This window comes from Rhinatrema bivittatum, chromosome 1 (genome assembly GCF_901001135.1).
Source record: "Rhinatrema bivittatum chromosome 1, aRhiBiv1.1, whole genome shotgun sequence".
Taxonomy (NCBI): domain Eukaryota; kingdom Metazoa; phylum Chordata; class Amphibia; order Gymnophiona; family Rhinatrematidae; genus Rhinatrema; species Rhinatrema bivittatum.
In genome coordinates this window covers 488,106,673-488,127,155 of record NC_042615.1, presented here as the reverse complement: position 1 = coordinate 488,127,155, position 20,483 = coordinate 488,106,673, and the positions used below count along the sequence as shown (strand labels likewise).

At 47.5% G+C, this 20,483-nt stretch overlaps 1 protein-coding gene across 4 annotated transcripts in view; it reads left to right on the top strand.

Moving 5' to 3' along the window:
* Nucleotides 1–17,678, top strand: part of RIBC1 (RIB43A domain with coiled-coils 1) — a 51,170-nt gene extending 33,492 nt beyond the window's left edge. For 3 of the 4 annotated variants that reach the window (XM_029608008.1, XM_029608009.1, XM_029608010.1), the window contains exon 8: nucleotides 17,439–17,577. In XM_029608008.1, the coding sequence (XP_029463868.1) occupies nucleotides 17,439–17,520 (82 nt within the window). In that variant the 3' untranslated portion in view covers nucleotides 17,521–17,577. Of the gene's footprint in view, nucleotides 1–17,438 lie in introns of all 4 variants that reach the window. The other variant, XM_029608011.1, reaches the window with a different exon arrangement.
* The last annotated feature ends 2,805 nt before the right edge of the window (nucleotides 17,679–20,483 follow it).

The window sequence follows — 20,483 nt, the reverse complement described above, 5'->3', positions numbered from 1 at the left end:
ACTCAGGCACCTCTCTTAGGCGCGCGATTTTGTATTTAAATTAAGGCCCGTGCTAATAAGGAGGCGCTAGTGCCCCTACCGCCTCCTTATTAGCGGAAGCGGCGGCTGTCAGTGGGTCCGACAACCGACGCTTAATTTTACCAGCATCCGTTTTCAAACCCGCTGACAGCCATGGGTTCGGAAAACGGACGCCGGCAAAATTGAGTGTCTGTTCTTGAACCCGCCAACTGGCGGGCAAATTTTTTTTTCTTGAAGTTTTTGTTTTTTTATTTTTGGGGCCTCCGATTTAATATCGTTATGATATTAAGTTGGAGGGTGTACAGAAAAGCCATTTTTTTCTGCTTTTCTATATACTTTCCTGGTGCTGTCTATGGTTAACGCCTGCCTTTGGGCATGCGTTAATTTCTGAGAGTAAAATATGCAGCTTGGCCCAAGATGCAGCGAATCCCCTATGAGAAAAGGATGGCATTGGTAAGCCCGTGTTGTGAGCATGGGGAGTGGGTTGCTTGCTCGAAAAGAGTGAGCCCTTGATCCACGGCACAACCTCAGGGCAAGACTCCAAGGAAGGCACAGTGGGAAATGAGTGATTCTGGCACAGGCTGAGCTTGGAACTTGGAACCTAACTTGGAACATAGTACAATCAGACCTCTGCTGAGCCTATATGCACAGAGCTGGTCTCTGGTGTAGTCCTCCGGCCACTTGCTAGCCCTTTCGGACGTCCACTTGGGAACGGCTTGTGCGTCAGGACAGACAAAGGCTGAGGACAGGACATGGCATGACATGGAACTTGGACAAAGACTCAGGAGACTCTGAAGACTTGGACCTTGAGACAGAGACTCAGAAGACTTTGAACTAGAGACGGAGAATTGGGTACAGGGGGAGTCTAGCTTCTCGGGGCACTGCACCTCATTGTGCCCTACATAGCCCCCTGTGGGCTGGTCATAGACCACGCTGGCCCACTGCGCGCCCTACACAATCTGCCACAGGTTGGTCGCAGACTACACGGGGAACGGGACAAGCTCAGGACTGAGACTCAGAAGAGGACAAGAGTCAGGACATCACTGGGAACGAGGAACAAGGCTTGGACACAAGGAACATAGTTTGGAATGAGGAACATGGAAATCCGCAGGCTGGACAAGCTCCATGAGCATGGAACTTGGAACACGATCAGGATCTTGAGACTTGACTTCGAACTTGGAATCTAAAAACAAGGATGGACTCCAATGACTTGATCCAGCAAAGACGGACTAGGAAACAGGCCCCATGCCATGAAGCACCCTAAACAGCACTCCGTGGAGTGGTCACGGACCATGACACTGGCGCATCTGGAGGAAAGATAAGGGAGAATCCATTTAGCTGACCTTGGAACGAAGCCAGGAACGTCAGGAACTTGAATGAAGACCAGGTACACAGAACAAGCAACATGATGGAGCTCAGACGAGGAACAGGGAGACCAGGAACCAGAACTGGAACAAGAGGATCAGGAACATCCAACGAAGAACATGAAAATCATCAAAACAGAGCGATGACCACAGAAGACCTTGAAGGAAGACACACCATGACGACCATGATCTCCTTGCGAAGGCCCTGAGGAACTGATGGATAGCCCTTTTATAGGGCTGAAGGCAGGACAAGATAGTGACATCATCAGTATGGGCCGTGGGGCTTTTCCTGCCGCAGGCCCTTTAAATCTAGAAGAGAGGCGCGCATGCGCGCCTAAGCAGGAGCCCGGCGTCTGGGCAGGAGCGGTTACATCAGTGGCGTTCCTGCTGCGAAGATGGAAACAGTGGCGGCTCTATACTGCAAAGAGCGGCGACAGCTCCCCAGTCGTGGGAGAGTGGGGCCACGTCCAGCTGGTAGTCAGCGGTGGTTTCCTAGCTGCGAAGATAGTCTGCAGCGGTGTTAGGCCCACTGCGAAGACAGCGGTGGCGGCAGTAGCAGCAGCAGCACTCCATGCCACGAAGGACGCGTGGGGCTGGCGAGGTGAGAGGCTGCTCACGGACCGAGCCCCGCAAATAGCATCATAATGGCACCCCTTCCTCAAATCCCCCCTCTTCAGCCTCTTCTTTTCGGCTGCTGAGGACACGAAGGCATATCTTCTATACCAGCTAGGGAAATTGGGGGTCTAAAGAAGCTTGGATTCAGGAGCTGAAAAGAGGAAACATTTGGAACATACTGAAGACTGGACACAAATGCAATTAAAAACCAGACAAAGGCATGACCCGGATTTTACTGAAGGCGCAGGCGTAACAATAGCATCTTGGAGTATTGGTCTGATTCTTTAGGTTCTCACTTGGTTGACAGAAGTGTGGAACACATTAGCATTGTGTTCCACATATTGCCTGCTATATTAGCAATGGCAGAGGTAGTTAATTAGCATCGTTGCTAGATTCTTTTAGTGCTGGAAGTATTGTCCCAGGAAAATAAGTAGTCAAAACTTAATTACAAACAAATTAGGTCTTGGATAGACATTGGTACTGGAAACAAGACTAAGTAGCTAGGAACCGAAATGGACGATACTCAGGTAAAGCTGATCTTGGAGAAAACATCATTGTATCCCAAGATGGTGGATGCTGCATGGACTTGAAGTTGACAGGTAAAGTGGAACTTAGGCTTACCAACAGCAGGCTTAGCAGTAGATGAAAATAACCTATTTTGATAAAGGGCAAAAAGGAAATTAGATTCTTTGACTGACAATTCACATGTTAAAGCGACTCACATTCTGCAATAGGTTTTGTCTTCATTTGAAAACCTGATAATAGGTGGGTTGAATGTAGATATAGTCCCTTTCATACTTTCCGCAAAACATGTTGATATGGACTTAGGCAGAACTACTTATTTTCCAATCGGAGAAAAGGGAAATTTCAGCCAGAAACATACTAGCTAGATCTCTTTTGGCTTCCATTTCCTGACTCCCAAGCAAGAGGCTCGACAATAGAGAAAACTTTTGAGTTGCCAAATCTTGAGCATTTATCCCATTCTCTTTTCCACTGTCATAGAAAGATTATCAATCTTGTTTCTTAATTGAGGGAATTCCCGAACAGATCTCATGTGCATTTGATGGAATTAAGGATCCTTATAAGGACAGAGTTTGAGATTTAATGCGGAACAACTTGAGAGACCAGAGATGCTCTTGGTTCTTCCTAAAGAGACAGTCTCATTCTCTTAAAATGTATTATTAAGATCTCCGAGTTTCAAAGTCGATGGTCACCTCCCTGAAATACAGCAGAAGAAACGAAACTCAAGGAAAAGAAGGCAGCAACACTTCTCAATTAATCCATGGGTAGGTGCGCTGAATCCCAAAGCAGTTCTAGAGAAAAACATTGTTGACAATAGAGTCCCCAGATTGGTAGTAATGGGTTCCTCTCAAGGGATATGGAGCCTAGGGACAATGTTAGCTTTTCAAGACAAGATGGAAGGTAGCTGTTTAAGTTCTTTGGTTGGCAGTGGAGAAAGCACTAACTGTCAACGTGAAAACAGAGACAAATCAGGGTCTTCTAAACCTGATTCCATTTTCCACCAGCTCAGAAAAAGCTGCATGGGTTGGGACTAGGGGATGGTAGCTTGCAAGTTCTTAAAGGATTCAGAACAACTCTCCACATCAGTATCATGAAGAAGTGGTAAACTAGATGATGTAGCTGGAGCCACAACCTGTGCAGAGCAGAGACTGGATCTTAGCTGAAAAAATGAAACCAGGCCTTGGGTGCAGGTGCCTCCTGCAGGTCAAACAACCCCCAGAGGACCTGGAACTGCTGTAGAACTTTTAACATAAGTGGATATAAGCCCCCTGTGAGTCGATGATACTTGATGGGTAAAAAACAAGGAGACTTGAACAACTATAAAAGTTGAAAACCTGGGTGCAGGCGCCTCCTGCAGGTCGTATAGTACCCAGGGATAAATGCTGGCATATCTTGTGGATTGAGAGGAAAAGTCCCTGGAACAATTACAGGCGTCCCCTGCAGGTTGTAGAGAAGTTCCAGGAATGGACTAAGAATATGAAGTGGATCTGGTTGCAGGCACCTCCTGCGGGTCATCAAAAAAAAAAAATAATTCAGACACAACAACATGAAAAAATTCTTGGCTAGGAACAGGATATCAAAAGTCCAGGAAACTTAGCCTGCCAAAGGAACACACTCACAAGCTCATGGCCTTCGCGACCCGTTGCGAGTGCTGGGAATGCAGTCACTTGCTGGAGAACAGGGAGCCCTTGAACCAAGGTGAAACCTCAGAACAAGACTCCAAGGAAGGTACCATGGGAGGCGAGCAATTCCGGCATGGGCTGGGCTTGGAACTTGGAACATAGCTTGGAACTTGGAATGTAATACACTCAGACCTCTGCTGAGCCTGTATGCACAGAGAGAGACTCAACAACGCAATGCTTGCCTCTGGGGTAGCCCTCCAGCCACTCGATAGCCCTTGCGGACCTGCCTCTTGGGAACGACTTGTGCATCAGAACAGATGAAGGCCAACTTGGAACTTGAGAAGGAGACATGGAAGACTTGGAACTTGAGACGGAAACTTGGGAGACTTGGAACTAGAAACAGAGACTCTGAAGACTTGGAACTTGAGACGGAGAGTCGGGTTCAGGGGGAATCCAGCTTCCCGGGGCACTGCACCTCAGTGTGCCCTACACAGCCCCCCCATGGGCTGGTTGCAGACCACGCTGTCCCACTGCCACACGTTGGTCGCGGACCATGTGGGGAGTGGGACAGCTCAGGACTGAGACTCAAGAGGAGGACAGGAGTCAGGGCATCACTTGGAACGAGGAACAAGGCTTGGAACAAGGAACATGGAAATCTGCAGGCTGGACAAGATCCACGAGCCTGGAACTTGGAACATGAACAGGAACTCTAGCTTGACTCGGAACCTGGAATCTAAAAACAAGGATGGACTCCAAGGACTTGATCCAGCGAAGACGGACTAGGAAACAGGCCCTATGCCACGAAGCGCCCTGCACAGCCCCCCGTGAACTGGCCATGGACCACAACGCTGGCACGCCTGGAGGAAAGACGAGGGAGAATCTAGAAGGCTGACTTTGGAACAAAGACTGGAACATCAGGAACTTGATTGAAGATTCAGAAGACTGGACAAGGATCCGGCAGGAGACCAGTAATACAGAACCAGCAACATGACGGAACTCCGACGAGGAACAGGGAGACCAGGAACCAGAACTGGAACAGGAACAAGAGGATCAGGAACATCCAATGAAGAACATGAAGACCAAAAAAACAGAATGATGACCATGGAAGACCTTGAAGGAAAAAACACCATGGGCGACCATGAACTCCTTGTGAAGGCCCCGAGGAACTGAAGGAGAGCCTTTTTATAGGGCTGAAGGCAGGACAAGGTGTGACATCATCATTATGGACCGTGGGGCTTTTCCTGCTGTGAGCCCTTTAAATCTAGAAGAGAGGCGCGCGCGCCTAAGCATGAGCCTGACGTCTAGGCAGAAGCAGCAGCATCAATGGTGGCTCCCCAGCCACGGGGAAAGTGGAGCCAGTGTCCAGCTGGCAGGCAGCAGCAGCAGTGGCTCCCTAACCGTGATGATAGTGAGAGGCCTGCAGCAGCGATAGGCCTGCTGCGAAGACAGCAGCAGCGGCAGTAGTGGCAATGGCACTCCATGCCTCAAAGGAAGCATGGGGCTGGCGGCATTAGGCTGGCGAGGTGAGAGGCTGCTCGCGGACTGGGCCCTGCAAGCGGCATTGCAACAGCCCGATAGATATTTTGAACACCAAGCAGGGCCAGATGGGTAAAAAAGCTCCCATTGTGCCTGAGCCATCGCAAGTCGTCAAAGGACCCAATGAGCATGTGATGCATGCACTAGCAGAGAATGCATTGTCAACAAGACAGGAGCTGGAAGCCCATTTGACGCTGAGCATCCGAGGCATGTGATGCATGCACTAGCAGAGAATGCGTTGTCAACAAGACAGGAGCCGGAAGCCCATTTGACGCTGAGCATCCGAGGCATGAAGCAATGGAGCAGACATCCGAGTCAAATCGTCCAATGCACCCCAAGTGTGATGTAACAACGGAGATATTCATCCAGAATTTTGTTGTCTTTCCCTGGAGGTGTATTGGAGTGAAGGCGGGATTTCTTAGCCTTCTTCATTGCCGATTCCATGACTACTGACACATGTGGCAGCTGTACCATGCCACACTTGGTTGATTTACGCATCTGAAACTTTAAATCTGTCTTGTGGGAGACTGTCTGACCTGTAAATGGGGATTCCCAGGCTTTGTCTATGACCCCATCTAGGACCGAATGCCGACAGCAAGGCAGTAAGCTTAGATGGGATATCAAAGATTTTCAGGATACCCATTGTCTGAGACCTCGGATCGAGGATTTTCCTTATTTTAACTTTCAAGAAGGGGCCCACCTTTTCAATAAACTTTGAATAAGTAAGATCTTCTGGGGGCGATGAAGGATCTGGAGGGTCCTTGGGGGGGGTGGGGGTCAGAGGGGATCCCTGTTGAACTGCTCAGGGAAGTTGGAGGAGAGTTCTGTGGCTCCATATCTGGTTCTGAGGAAAAAGCTGACTCTCGCTCCGCCACTAGGTCTGGTGGACCACTGTTCTCACTATCCCCAATATAAAAATCCTTACCAGAGGGGCTCGTACAGGCCGAATGTATCTTTTAAACTGCAGTTGTACCAGACATACCAGATGCTTAGGCAGCAGGTGCAACAAAGCTAGCCCAGAGGACATCCACAGAACCAATGGCCTCAAAAACAGCAGCAGAGCTCTGTTCAGAAGCCACAGCAGAGTTTTTGAACAGAGAGGGGCCATGGCTAGCATTGAAGGTGGGGGACAGAATTTCCCATTTCTATCACTCCTGGGAATCCATCACGTCGGATTTTTGAGTCTTGAGCATAATTTGCAATGGTTACAAGCTAAACTTCAAGCAACTCCCGTTAGTCCCTCACACTGTAACTCTATTTTAGGACCAAACACAAGCTATGCTCCTAACACAAGAGGTTCTTTCTCTGTTCCATCAAGGGGTGATAAGTACATTACCTCAATCAACATCAGCGCAGCAGGGAATTCTTGTTGCGGTGCCTGGCTGCAGCAGTCCCCGCCCAGTCCCCCCCTATCTCCTGTGTTGGTCCGGCGCGATGGCCCTCCCTCCATGGCAGGCCACGAACGCTGGACCATGCGGCTCAAGCAGCGTCTTCCTCCCAGCCAGCGTCAGGGCCTCCCCGATGCGCATGCGCGCGGGAGGCCCCGCCTCTTAAAGGGGCCGCAGCGGGAGAATCAACCCGGCCCCAGAAGATGATGTCTGCTAGGAGGGGTATTTAAACCCCACAGCTGCACTCTCACATTGCCTTCACATCAGGTCTTCTCTGTTGCTACCTGGCTGTGTTCCTGCCTTGCGTCCGTGTTCCTGTCTTGCCTCTGAAGTTCCTGCCTTCGTTCCTGTACTCAGTCCTCAGCTTCATCTCCAGGTTTGACTTCGGCTCGTCTTCTCGCCTCTGCTTGTTTGCTGCCCGTCCTAACCTTTAGCCTGTGTTTTCGTTCCGCATCATCACTGCCTGCCCCAGATCTTCTGCCTGGACTCCATTCCGTCTCTTCGTGGAGTTCGGTTCCTGTCTTGCTGGGTGAACGCTCTGAGTACCTGCTCCTCGGGGGCTCTTCAGCGTTCATAGGCTATCCGCTCCTTCAAGGGCCGTCCTGCCTGATCCCTTGGAAGCATTCCGCGTGAGTTCTCCTCTTCACCAGCGCCACCTCCCGGAGATGAGTTCCATTGAGGGCTGTCCCTCGGTGGTCATCACTACTCGCTCTGGCTCAAGAGTCCACAACCATAACAATTCTATTCTCAATACTTCCTCATCCCAAAAAAAGCTGGGGGCCTTTGCCCAATCCTGGACTTTCGTTCCCTCAACAAATTCATTTGCAGGGAAAAGTTCAAGATGACATCTCTCAAGTCCATTCTATCATTCCTTCAGCCCAACGACTGGATGCCTTCATGGATCTCAAGGATGCATATGCCCACATCCCAATGCACCAATCCTTCTGGCATTACCTCTGCTTCCAGGTCAATACCAAAGACTACCAATACAAGGTTCTTCCCTTTGGCCTCTCAACTGCCCAAAGAGTCTTCACAAAATGCCTGGTCTAGCTGTGGCCCATCTGAGAAGGAAAGGAATAAGACTATTTCCCTACCTGGACAATTGGCTGATTGTGTCATTGCAGTCTGCAACTCTTCAAACACCCCTAACCAAAACAATTCTTTGCCTAGAAAATCTAGGTTTCATTGTAAATTATGAGGTGCAACCTCCAGCCAATGCAGATATTACATTCATAGTATCAAAAATAAACACTGGTTGTGCAAGGTGTTTCTTTCAGACAAGAGAGCCAGGGTCCTTCGTTCCATAGCTCTACAACTTCGTTCCATAGCTCTACAACAGTCTCTCTCCTCCGCACAAGCAATTCTGACTTTATTGGGACACATGACAGCAGTGAATTACATCATCCCTCATATTCATCTTCACATGCAACATCTGCAGTGGGATCTCAAATCAAATAGTCCCAGTATAGCCAACCAATCTCCAAAAGGGTACTGTTGACTTGCAATGAAAATAGACATAGCCTGAGACCACTGGCTGTGGTCTCTGACAGAGGGCAACTTTCAAATAAACATTCTGGAATTCAGAGTGATAAAAAATGCAGTTTGTGCATTTATACCTCAGCTTCAGGGAAAATGCGTAATGATTACACACAGACAATCAGGTGGCAATGTTCTACACAAACAAAGAAGGCAGGTCCAGTTCCAGAATGTTGTGCAAGAAGCAGTGCAGATTCTGGAAAGGGCAGAAGCATGATTAATTACTTTGCGAGCAACCTATCTACCGGGGGTTGTGAACACAGAGGCCGACGGACTCAGCAGGATCTTTCACCCCCATGAGTGGTCCCTGCACCAGAGTGTGGCAGATGATCTCTTTGCCACATGGGGCATGCCATGTATGGATCTGTTCGCAACAGAACAAGAAACTGCACTAGTTTTTCTCTGTCTACCCAAGCCCAATAAGACACGCGCAAGATACATTCCTCATCCTCTCGGGGACCTATTCTATGCACACCCCCAATACCATTAATAGCTCGGATGGTGCAAAAATGCAACATGGACGAGGCAGGTGTAATTCTGATTGCTCCAGCTTGGCCAAGGTAGACATGGTATGCTTATCTAGTTCAACTTTCCATTGCTCCACCGATCTCCTTACGGAGCAGTGCAAACCTACTGACACAGGAAGGGGGTACTTTGCTACACCCAATGCATACATCCCTTCAACTGACAGAATGGAGATTGAAAGGAGGGTGCTAGACCACCTCCAGTTGGCACAGTGAATTCAGGACATTCTTGTATCAGCTACAAAACCATCGACAAGATTGAATTACACTTGTAAGTGGCACAGATACCTTCATTGGTGTCAAACAAATGACATTGATCCATTCTCCTGTGGCTCTGAACTGCTGTTGCAGTATATACATACGTTATTTGCAGCAGGACTAGCTGCCTCCTCTGTTAGAATTCACTTAAGTGCATCATCGGCGTATCATTTCCTGAAGGACGGGCTCTCCATTTCTACCCATCCATTGGTATCTAGATTTATGAAGGGATTTATTCGTATTTGACCTCCAGTCTCCAAGCCTGTGGTTCCTTGGGATTTGAATGTTGTCCTGGAGAAACTCATCCCACTCATGGAGTTGATTCGTATGAAATACTTAACTTGGAAAGTAGAATTTCTAGTCACAGTAACTTTGGTGAGACGGATGAGTGAGCTTCAAGCACTGGTTCACTATTCCCCATACTTACAGTTTTACCATGACAAAGTTACTTTGTGGATGCATCCATCCTTCTTACCAAAAGTTGTATCAGCTTTCCATCTGAATCAGACTATCATGCTGCCTACATTCTTTTCAAAGTCGCATAACAATGACAGAGGAAGGCTGCTACACACCTTGGACTGCAAAAGAGCATTAGCTTGCTACAAAACGAGAACTTAAACAACCAAACATGCTTCCCAACTGTTGTATCATTTAACCCAAATGTGCCAGGTGCTCCAGTAGCGATAAGGACTTTAGCGAATTGGATAACTCAATGCATTCAGTTCTGCTATGCATCCCATTTCTCTAAGCTAACTGGCTGTGTTAAAGCACATCAAGTTAGAGCCACTGCAGCTTCTCTTGCACATTTATATAATGTATCCTTGTTGGACATTTATAAGGTGGTGAGATGGTCTTCTATCCATACTGTCACATCTCATTACTGTTCATAAAGTTGGCATTTAGCTAGATAATTTGTCAATTAACTTTGAATATTGTCTCCTAAGTGTTTGAGCATAGACATGAGAGGACATGGTGCTATTGACCTAGCCATGGAACATCTGCGATGATTTCCTTCATTGAATGACTGAGAGAAGAGGAATTCTGGAGTCTGTTGTCTGTCCTCCAGAGCAGCTACACCTTGAGGAGGATGCCGTGGTCATACCCACACTGGAAACATTTTTTGATGGTGATGATTCTGAATGACTAGATGGAATTACTGTGAAACTGGAGAATGTAATAACTCAGATTGACAGACTAAAGAATAACAAATCATTGGAACCAGATGGTATTCACCTGAGTTCTGAAGTAATTAAAAAATTAAATTGCCGACCTGTTTCTAGTGATAAATCTGCTGGAATTGACAACAGTCAGATATGCTCTAAGAACGATCACACATCTTCTCCAAGAGAAGAGCATCTTAATACTATTCGACAACCAAGTTGCCATACTTTATAGCAACAAGCAGGGAGGCACAGGGCCATGGACTCTGCCAGGAAGCGCTAAAGATATGGCAATGGGCAGGCAGGTATCAAGCTGTCCTTCAAGCATCTCCAGCCTCTGCCAAGGTAGGCTGCCATTGCATGCTGCAACAGGACACCTGTCTTGAAGCTCTTGGATGGAGTCTCTGACAGCAACTCTCTGGAGTTTGGTGTATGCCTAGGACTTTAAGAAGTTGAAATGCTTATAGGTTTAGTATGCCTCTAGTCTGCTTAGTTCCTTTCCAGTTATTAGGGATGTGAATCGTTTTTCGACGATTAAAATTATCGTCCGATAATTTTAATATCGTCTTAAACCGTTATGGAACACAATACAATAGAGATTCTAACGATTTATCGTTATAAATCGTTAGAATCGTGAGCTGGCACACTAAAACCCCCTAAAACCCACCCCCGACCCTTTAAATTAAATCCCCCACCCTCCCGAACCCCCCCCCAAATGACTTAAATAACCTGGGTGTCCAGCGGCGGTCCGGAATGGCAGCAGTCCGGAACGGGCTCCTGCTATTGAATCTTGTTGTCTTCAGCCGGTGCCATTTTCCAAAATGGCGCCGAAAAATGGCGGCGGCCATAGAACAACACGATTCCACGGCAGGAGGTCCTTCCGGACCCCCGCTGGACTTTTGGCAAGTCTTGTGGGGGTCAGGAGGCCCCCCCCAAGCTGGCCAAAAGTTCCTGGAGGTCCAGCGGGGGTCAGGGAGCGATTTCCCGCCGCGAATCGTTTTCCGTACGGAAAATGGCGCCGGCAGGAGATCGACTGCAGGAGGTCGTTCAGCGAGGGTTCCAGCGCCTCGCTGAACGACCTCCTGCAGTCGATCTCCTGCCGGCGCCATTTTCCGTACGGAAAACGATTCGCGGCGGGAAATCGCTCCCTGACCCCCGCTGGACCTCAAGGAACTTTTGGCCAGCTTGGGGGGGGCCTCCTGACCCCCACAAGACTTGCCAAAAGTCCAGCGGGGGTCCGGAAGGACCTCCTGCCGTGGAATCGTGTTGTTCTATGGCCGCCGCCATTTTTCGGCGCCATTTTGGAAAATGGCGCCGGCTGAAGACAACAAGATTCAATAGCAGGAGCCCGTTCCGGACCGCTGCCGTTCCAGACCGCCGCTGGACACCCAGGTTATTTAAGTCATTTGGGGGGGGTTCGGGAGGGTGGGAGATTTAATTTAAAGGGTCGGGGGTGGGTTTTAGGGGGTTTTAATGTGCCGGCTCACGATTTTACGATTTTTCACGATATTTTACCCCCCCAAACGGCAACAATACGATTCCCTCCCCCTCCCAGCCGAAATCGATCGTTAAGACGATCGAAGACACGATTCACATCTCTACCAGTTATGTGCCTTAGATCTAGGAGATTGTGCAAGTATGAGCACAGGAGCTAGCGTTTACCTACTATATAGCAGAGACTCTCTTTGTGCCTGGTATATTACCTGTCACCCACCCTGTTTAGGCCTTTGGTACAACCTTCCCCTTGTCCCTTTTAGCCCTCACAATAAAGTCATCAACTCATCAGGCAGAGTTTTAAAGGAAAATTAGTTCTTACCTGATAATTTTCGTTCCTGTAGTACCATGGATCAGTCCAGACCATGGGTTAAGCCCCCGTTCCAGCAGTTGGAGACAGACCAGAGTTCTGAGGCTGCCCATATAAGGACGGAACCCACCCAGGAACCCTCAGTAAAACTATTGTCAAAGCAGAAAAGGTATAAGATCAAGCAAGTACCAGGATAAATAGTAAATTTTAATTTAAAAGAACCAAATAACATAACAACTGAATGAACTGTGTGACTAAACACTCTTGTATAACTACCCCTGATCATCTCAAGATGCTTCCGGTGCCTAACAGCAAATCCCAGAAAGATGATGCAGAAGACAAAAATAGAGAAAAAAACCTGTAAGAAGGAAAAAACAAAAAATCAAGATTAACAAGAACGAATTCGAGCGGACAGAATAAGAACGGGCGGGTGTCTGGATTGATCCGTGGTACTACAGGAACAAAAATTATCAGGTAAGAACTAATTTTCTTTTCCCTGTACGTACCCGGATCAGTCCAGACCATGGGATGTCCCAAAGCTTCCCTACAGAGGGTGGAACCCAGACAGTCCCGCTCGAAGCACCTGCCAACCAAAGGAACCAAAGGCTGGAGCCTGAACATCGAGTCGGTAGTGACAAGCAAAAGTATGAAGAGATTTCCACGTAGCCGCCCTACATATTTCTTGCGGCGACACCGATTGAGACTCCGCCCAAGAAGTCACTTGAGAACATAAAGAATGAGCTTTAAGGCCTTCAGGAACTGGTTGGCCCTTGCAAATGTAGGCGGAAGAAATCGCCTCCTTCAACCAGCGAGCGATCGTAGCCTTAGAAGCTTGCGTCCCCCTGTTGGGACCACTCCACAGAACGAAAAGATGATCGGAAACCCGAAAATCATTAGTGACTCAAGATAATGCAATCTATTGCACACCCTAGATTGCAAACAAGCACAGAATACTACAAGAAAAAGACAGAGCCTCTCAGACACATGTCACAACTCCTGTGTCCTATAACCCCAATCGCATGGGCTCAGCAGTAACGAAATGTACTATGGCAAAATGGCTAGTTCATTGCATCCAGTACTGCTATGATGCTGTGCAGCTCCAAATCCTTGGTCAAGTAAGGGCTCTCCAGATCCAAGCAAGAGCAACCTTGGTAGCAAATCTGCAAAATGTACAGTTTGAAGACATCTTCAAGGCGGCTACATGATCATCTGTAATTACTTTCACTTCCCATTATTGTCTTGACAAGCAGGTGGCATCAGCGCCGTAGGACAGGCAGTGCTGTCTCAAGTTCTTCCACACTAATCTGCTCTCCACTCGAGAATGGGCTAGGGTTGCAAAAAAAAAAAAAAAGAGAGGAAAGAAACCTCTCACATCTAAACCCTATTGCAACCCTCGGCTTGATGTTCCCCAGAGATCATGGCTAATTCAGATTGCTTATTGACAAAAAAAGAGCAAGTTTGCTTACTATAGTGGTGTTTTCCGTAGATAGCAAAATGAATTAGCTATGAGCGACCCTCCCACCTCCCTGGAGACCAGATTACCTTACTTCTGTAGCTTTGGAAACAGACTGAGGAGACTGAGGGGCAACTGCTATGCTCACTAGAGTTAAAAAGTTCTACTTGCTATGAGAGAGAATTCCATTCTTTGTTGCCACAAATGGTATCAACCCATTCTGCTAGCTATAGAAAAACTGTTTACAGTAAACAAACTTGTTTTACCAGTCTCTTAACTTATCTGCCAGGCTTTTTCACAGCCACAAGTTGCTCACATAATTATCTATATTTAACAGTAAATAGTGTGTTCTTTTAATACAACCACTGGTACCTCTCTCTAGATATAACAAGGGATTCCAGCTGGGGCTGGACCTGAAGCAAAGGACAAGGGCAAGCAAGGCCTGGGAAATAGTCAAGGGTCTGAACTGGACTGGTATGGGCAAGGACCAGACAAGGTCAGGACTGGACTAGATAGGTAACAAGGAACAAGAAAGCACAACAGGGCAAAATAATCTTAGTAGGCCCAGAGGCCATAAGTAAGACAGAAAAGCCCGGAAGAGCCCAGAGCAAGGTGAGAGGCCAAGAAAGGCCACAAAGCAAGGCAAGGCAGGCTGCCCGAAGGCCACAAGGCTAGGCAGGTCTGGAGGCCACAAGACTAGGCAAGGTAGAACAGTGACGTAAGAGTGGTCAAGTCAGAGAGCCGAGGTGACTCAATGAAGAGGCATTGAGACATTGAGCAGGCTGGGTTAAATAGGGCTGAGGCTTGGGCATAGTTGGATCCGTGAGGAGGTAACTGGCAAGGTAGGGAGCAAGGCTCGCTGAGGACAATTGCACAGCAGACAAAACCGTGACACTTTCCTGGGTCTCAGCCCGCTGCTCTAACCACTAAGCTACTTCTCCATAATTTAAAATAAACAAGGCTATAGAACCTGATAGGGTATATTTCAGAATACTGAAGGCGCTAAAGGAGGTACTGACTGTACATCTCACAGCTCTGTTCACATGATCACTTGAAACAGGGGAGGTTCTGAATGACTGAAGAACAGCAGATACAGAATTACTACATAAGGGTAGGAACATGAAGGATGCAGAAAACTACAGAACTGTTAGTTTGACATCAGTGGTGGGCAAGATAAAGGAAGCTAGACTGAAAGATAGAATAATGGTGTACCCAGTCCTGAATTTAAGCATAGGCAACCCACGCAACTGTTGCTGGTGCCAAATTTGTATAGGTGCCAGAGCATCACTGCTGTTCTGCTGCTATCTGGACCTGTTCCTACCATGGTGCTAGCCTGCAGCAGCTGCTATAATTCAGTGCAGGACCTGAGCATCCTCATGCACTGAGAGGCCCAATGCCACCCCATCTCATGCATGGGTTTTCATGGTAACAGGAAACGCATGCAGGAAGAGAAGGCAGGGTGCTGCTGGACCTGACAACCCACGAGGGCTCTCAGGTCTCATGCTGCTTATTTTTCAAGTAGCTGCTGCTGTTGGTTGGTGCCAGGATTCAGAGGTGAGGGAAGGATCTGGGCAAGAGAGGACCAGATCCCCTGCACCAATGATGACCAGGGCGGGGGAGGACAAAGGAGGGAAGTGAACATTGCCCTGCATCCTGCCAGTATTTCTGAGAGGGACCCCTCTCCCATTGCCATCTTATTAAATCTAGTCCTGGCAATATCTTGAAGCCAGTGGGTTACAGGGTCATAGGCAACATAGTTTCACAAGGGGAAAATCTTGCCATACGAAACTAGATTGATTACTTTGATGACGAGACCATAGTAGATCAGAAGGTGCAGTAAATAGGGTCTATCTGGATTTCAGTAAAGCCTTTCGACAGTTTCACACACACCATCTATCCAGTCCGGGAGTTGGAAGAAAAACTATAAACTGTGAGAAGTTGATTGAGAAACAGAAACAGTGATGGAAGGAAAATTACCAGCAGGGTGCAAAGGGATTAGTGCTAGGCCCAGTCTTCTTTGCTATCTTTATGAAGGGAAAGGGTGCCTTTTAGCAGGCCTGGATTTAGGCATAGGAAATGTAGGCAACTGCCTCCTGCGACAAATTTTTTATAGGCACCAGAGTGTTGTTGCCACCAATGCATGCCTGAATCCAGACCTGCTGTCTGTTATGGTATCCCCCCCTCATCTCTATGTTGCGGTATGGACCCCACAACAGAAGCAGTGGCAAGTAGAGCTAGAAAATCCAGCACAGGGTCTCCTGCCGTGGGACACTCCACCCCCTCCCCTTGCACAGGTATTCATAAGGAAATGAGCAGATATCTTCTATGATTCTGAGTACCTAGAAGAGACATATGGGGAAGCAGGAAGCACAGTGAGTACCACACAGGAACCATACGGGCGGATTTTAAAAGCCCTGCTCGCGTAAATCCGCCTGGATTTACGCGAGCAGGGCCTTGCGCGCCGGCGCGCCTATTTTGCATAGGCCGCCGGCGCGCGCAGAGCCCCGGGACGCGTGTAGGTCCCGGGGTTTTCTGAAGGGGGCGTGTTGGGGCGTATCGGGGGCGGGGCCAAATGATGCGACGTTTTGGGGGGCCCGGGGGCGTGGTTTCGGCCCGGGGCATTCCGGGGGCGTGGCCTCACCCTCTGGAACCGCCCCTGGGTCGAGTCTCGGCGCGCCAGCAGCCCGCTGGCGCGCGTGGATTTACGTCTCCCTCCGGGAGGCGTAAATCCATGGATAAAGGTGGGGGGGGGGTTTAGATAGGGTCGGGGGGGTGTGTTAGGTAGGGGAAGGGAGGGGAAGGTGAGGGGAAGGCGAAAGAAAGTTCCTTCCGAGGCCGCTCCGATTTCGGAGCGGCCTCGGAGGGAACGGAGGCAGGCTGCGCGGCTCGGCGCGCGCCGGCTCCCCAAAATCGACAGCCTTGCGCGCGCCGATCCAGGATTTTATAAGATACGCGCGGCTATGCGCGTATCTTATAAAATCCAGCGTACTTTTGTTTGAGCCTGGTGCGCCAACAAAAGTACGCGAATGCGCTTTTTTTAAAAATCTACCCCACTGTGAATAATATCATGGGAAGTGACAGACACAAAGCATGGTGAGTACCACATGAAGGCCAATATTCAAGTAGGCCTTACCCAGCTAAGTGGCGGCCACAGAATATTCGGCTACATTCAGCGGTCACCATTTAGCCAGATAAGTGACTTATCCAGATATGTAGCTAGCCATATAGTCAGTGGGTGGGCATTGGGTAGAACTGGGAGGCACTACTTAGCCGGATAAGCAGCGATATTCAGCAGCATTGCCGTGCTGCTTAATATCCCATATAAGTTAGCTGGATAAGTCTTATTAGGCTAACTTACTTAGCTGGCTATGTCTGAATATTGCCCTCAAGGAGTATAAAGTACAGTGAAGAGAAGAGAGCATAGGCAGCAGAGGTGCACATAGAAAGAGGTGCAGCACGCAGGAAGCACAGTGAGCACTATGGGAAGGGACATGCAGGAAGCAAGAGTAACACTGAATAATGTTCTGCTGCGTAGTAACTGTAGATATAGCAGTACAGTGTAAAATTGCAGGACTGACACAATGAGGCAGGAATAGGAAGAGAATCTATCTCTAACATGTCTTTTTCTTGTTTTGCAGACTTGAGTACTTGGACAAAGAGGTGTATGTAAACAACCCCACTGCACATTACTATACCCAATTCAATACCAGCAGTCGTTAGATGGGGCAAGAGAGACCTCTCACCCCCAGTCTTCCCTCTTGATTGCATTCTACAGCCAGAGGACAGTGAATAGCATCCCCACACTTGCTGTGTGTCATCTTTTTGCTGTATCTACTATGACTAGCTGCAGGTGCACAGAATAAAGAGTTTATTCTAAAGCGCTGGCTCCTTTGTTACACAGTTTGACTGACGATAAATTCTTCCTTGCAATGAGAAGGAAAAGCATTATGGTAAGAAAGGACTCATAATAGTGCAACACTATGCAGTATATGTATTGTCATGGACAAACATAACATAAAAGCTACGCAGATGGGCAGGGGCGGATTGGCCTATTGGGGGATCGGGCATCCCCTGGTGGGCCAGTCGCGCTAGTCACGTGGTCTGCCGAGCGCGGCCGTGACAGAGCTGTGCTCGGCAGACAACATGATATCTCCTGGGCTGGCCTGGGCAGCGAATCCCCGGGCCGGTCTTTGGGAATCTGCCGCTGCAGATGGGTGATGTCATCCAATGGGACCGAATTGGCTCTCACTGTCTCCTAGTTCAGAAACCTTTTTGTTTCTTCTAGGCATTCATGGGAGTTCCTGGGCTTGTGTCGCTGTGCCTCTTCCTCAATCTTTTTTCATCTGCCTACACAAATGGTCACATATTTCTCTCCCCTGCATCACCATGATTCTAAAAAAAAAAAATGGATTTAACCTCATAAGGGGGTCAGACCAAAGGTCTATTAAGCCCAGTATCCTTTTCCAACAGTGGCCAATCCAGGTGACAAGACCTGGCAGGATCCCAAAAGGTCGATAAATTCCATGCTGATTATCCCAGGAATAAGCAGTGGATTTCCCCAAGTCCACATTAATTATGATTTATGGACTTTTCTTCCAGGAACTTATCTAAACTTATTTTAAACCCAGCTACACTAACAGCTTTCACCACATCGTCCAGCAACGAATTCCAGAGTTTAATTATGCATTGAGTAAAAAAATATTTTCTCCTATTTGTCTTAAACGTATCACCTAGTAACTTTATTGAATGTCCCCTAGTCTTTGTACTTTTTGAAAGAGTAAACAAACCGTTTACCCATTTAACTCCACTCATTTTTTAGACTGCTATCATAGCTCCCCTCAGCCATCTCTCCTCCAAACTAAAGAGCCCTAGCCCCTTTAGCCTTTTCTCATAGGGGAATCATTTCATCCCCTCTTCTCTGTACCTTTTTTAATTCTCCTATATATTTTTTGAGATGCAGTGACCAGAACCGAACACAATACTCAAACAGGTCAATGCAATATTGGTGCACGGAAGACGGACGCTCATGATTGATCGCCTGCTCTCCTAACGTGCGCCAATCAACCTCTCTAAGGTGTCAATGCAATTTGCAAATGGGCTGCTGCAGTAAAAAGGAGGTGCTAGGGGAAATTGCGTGCCCCTAGCGCCTCCTCGGCGATGGGTGCCCAGGAGAGGTGCCGTCAGCAGGTTAGGAAAACAGATGCAGCACACTTTTTTTTTTAATTTCTTTTTTTTACCTAACTCCTTTTTTCAGTTCCTCCGACTTAATATCACTACAATATTAAGTCAGAGGAACTACAGAAAAACTATTTTCTGCTTTTCTGTCAACTTTAGAGGCTCGTCAGAACTTAACGCCTGCTCTGGGGCAGGCGTTAATTTCCGAGGGTAAAAATGTGCACATCGGGTGCACATTTTTGTTTTGCATCGGGAGATAATAGTTAATAGTCTCATCAATATGAATTTACTGTTATGAGTGCTATTAGCTTCACGGGAAGGGTTGGACATGCTAATCCCCTTATTGCATAAGAGGTTGTGGAAGCGCATCCAACCACGGGTTAACCAGTGCGCTCGGCCGAGTGCATTGTATTGCATTGGCCCGAAAGTGAGTAGAGGATTTCAACATATCTATGATAATGCCTAGATTCTTTTCCTGGGTGGTGACTCCCAATGTGGAGCCATGCATTGCTTAGCTATAATTTGGGTTGCTGTTTCCTACATGCATCACTTTGCATTTGTCCACATTAAATGTCACCTGCCATTTGGATGCCCAGTCTGCCAGTCTTGCAAGTTCCTCTTGCAATTTGTCATAGTCCTCTTGTGATTTAGCAACTTTGAATAATTTTGTATCAGCAGATTTGTTCACCTCACTTGTCGTTCCCATTTGTAGGTCATTTATGAAAATGTTAAAAAGCAGTAGTCCTAGTACAGAGCCCTGAGGCACTCTACTAGTCACCTTTCTCCATTGAGAAAACTGACCATTTAGCTCTACTCTGTTTTCTATCTTTTAACCAGTTCTCAATCCACAATATAAACATTGCCTCCTATCCCATGACTTTTCAATTTCCTCAAGAGTCTCGCATGAGGTACTTTGTCAAATGCTTTCTGAAAATCCAATTACACTATATCAGCTGGCTCATGTTTATCCATGTTTATTCATGCCTTCAAAAAATGTAGTAAATTGATGAGGCAAGACTTCCCTTGACTAAATCCATGTAGACTTTGTCCAGTTAAACTCTCTCTATATATGTTCACTAGTTTTAAGTTTAATCAATGGCTTCAGTGGCATCGGAAAGGAAAGGGAAATCTCCTTTTAAAAAGTGTGAGAATTGCCACCATAAAATGTCTACAATGGACCAGCACCTTAATTCTGCAGTGTCTTGAACCAGATCATGTCAGAGCTCATGAGGCCCCTGTGGCAGAATATCCTCAAGAGCACTTATTTATTGGGCCCTTAAGTTGCAGTATGAGCTAAAAAGCTCATCAGATCAGTGTTGATGTAAACATCATTGTTTGAAGCAGTGTCATTCTCTGTCATTAGTATTCTCAGGTTCCAAAAAATCTCAGTAACTTATCAGCACAAATAGAAAAGGTGAAAACCTTCAGCAACAAAACAGTGCAGATAGGAAAATTGGCGCTGATGCACACTGGCGCAGATTCATTGGTGCTGATAATAATTGATGCAG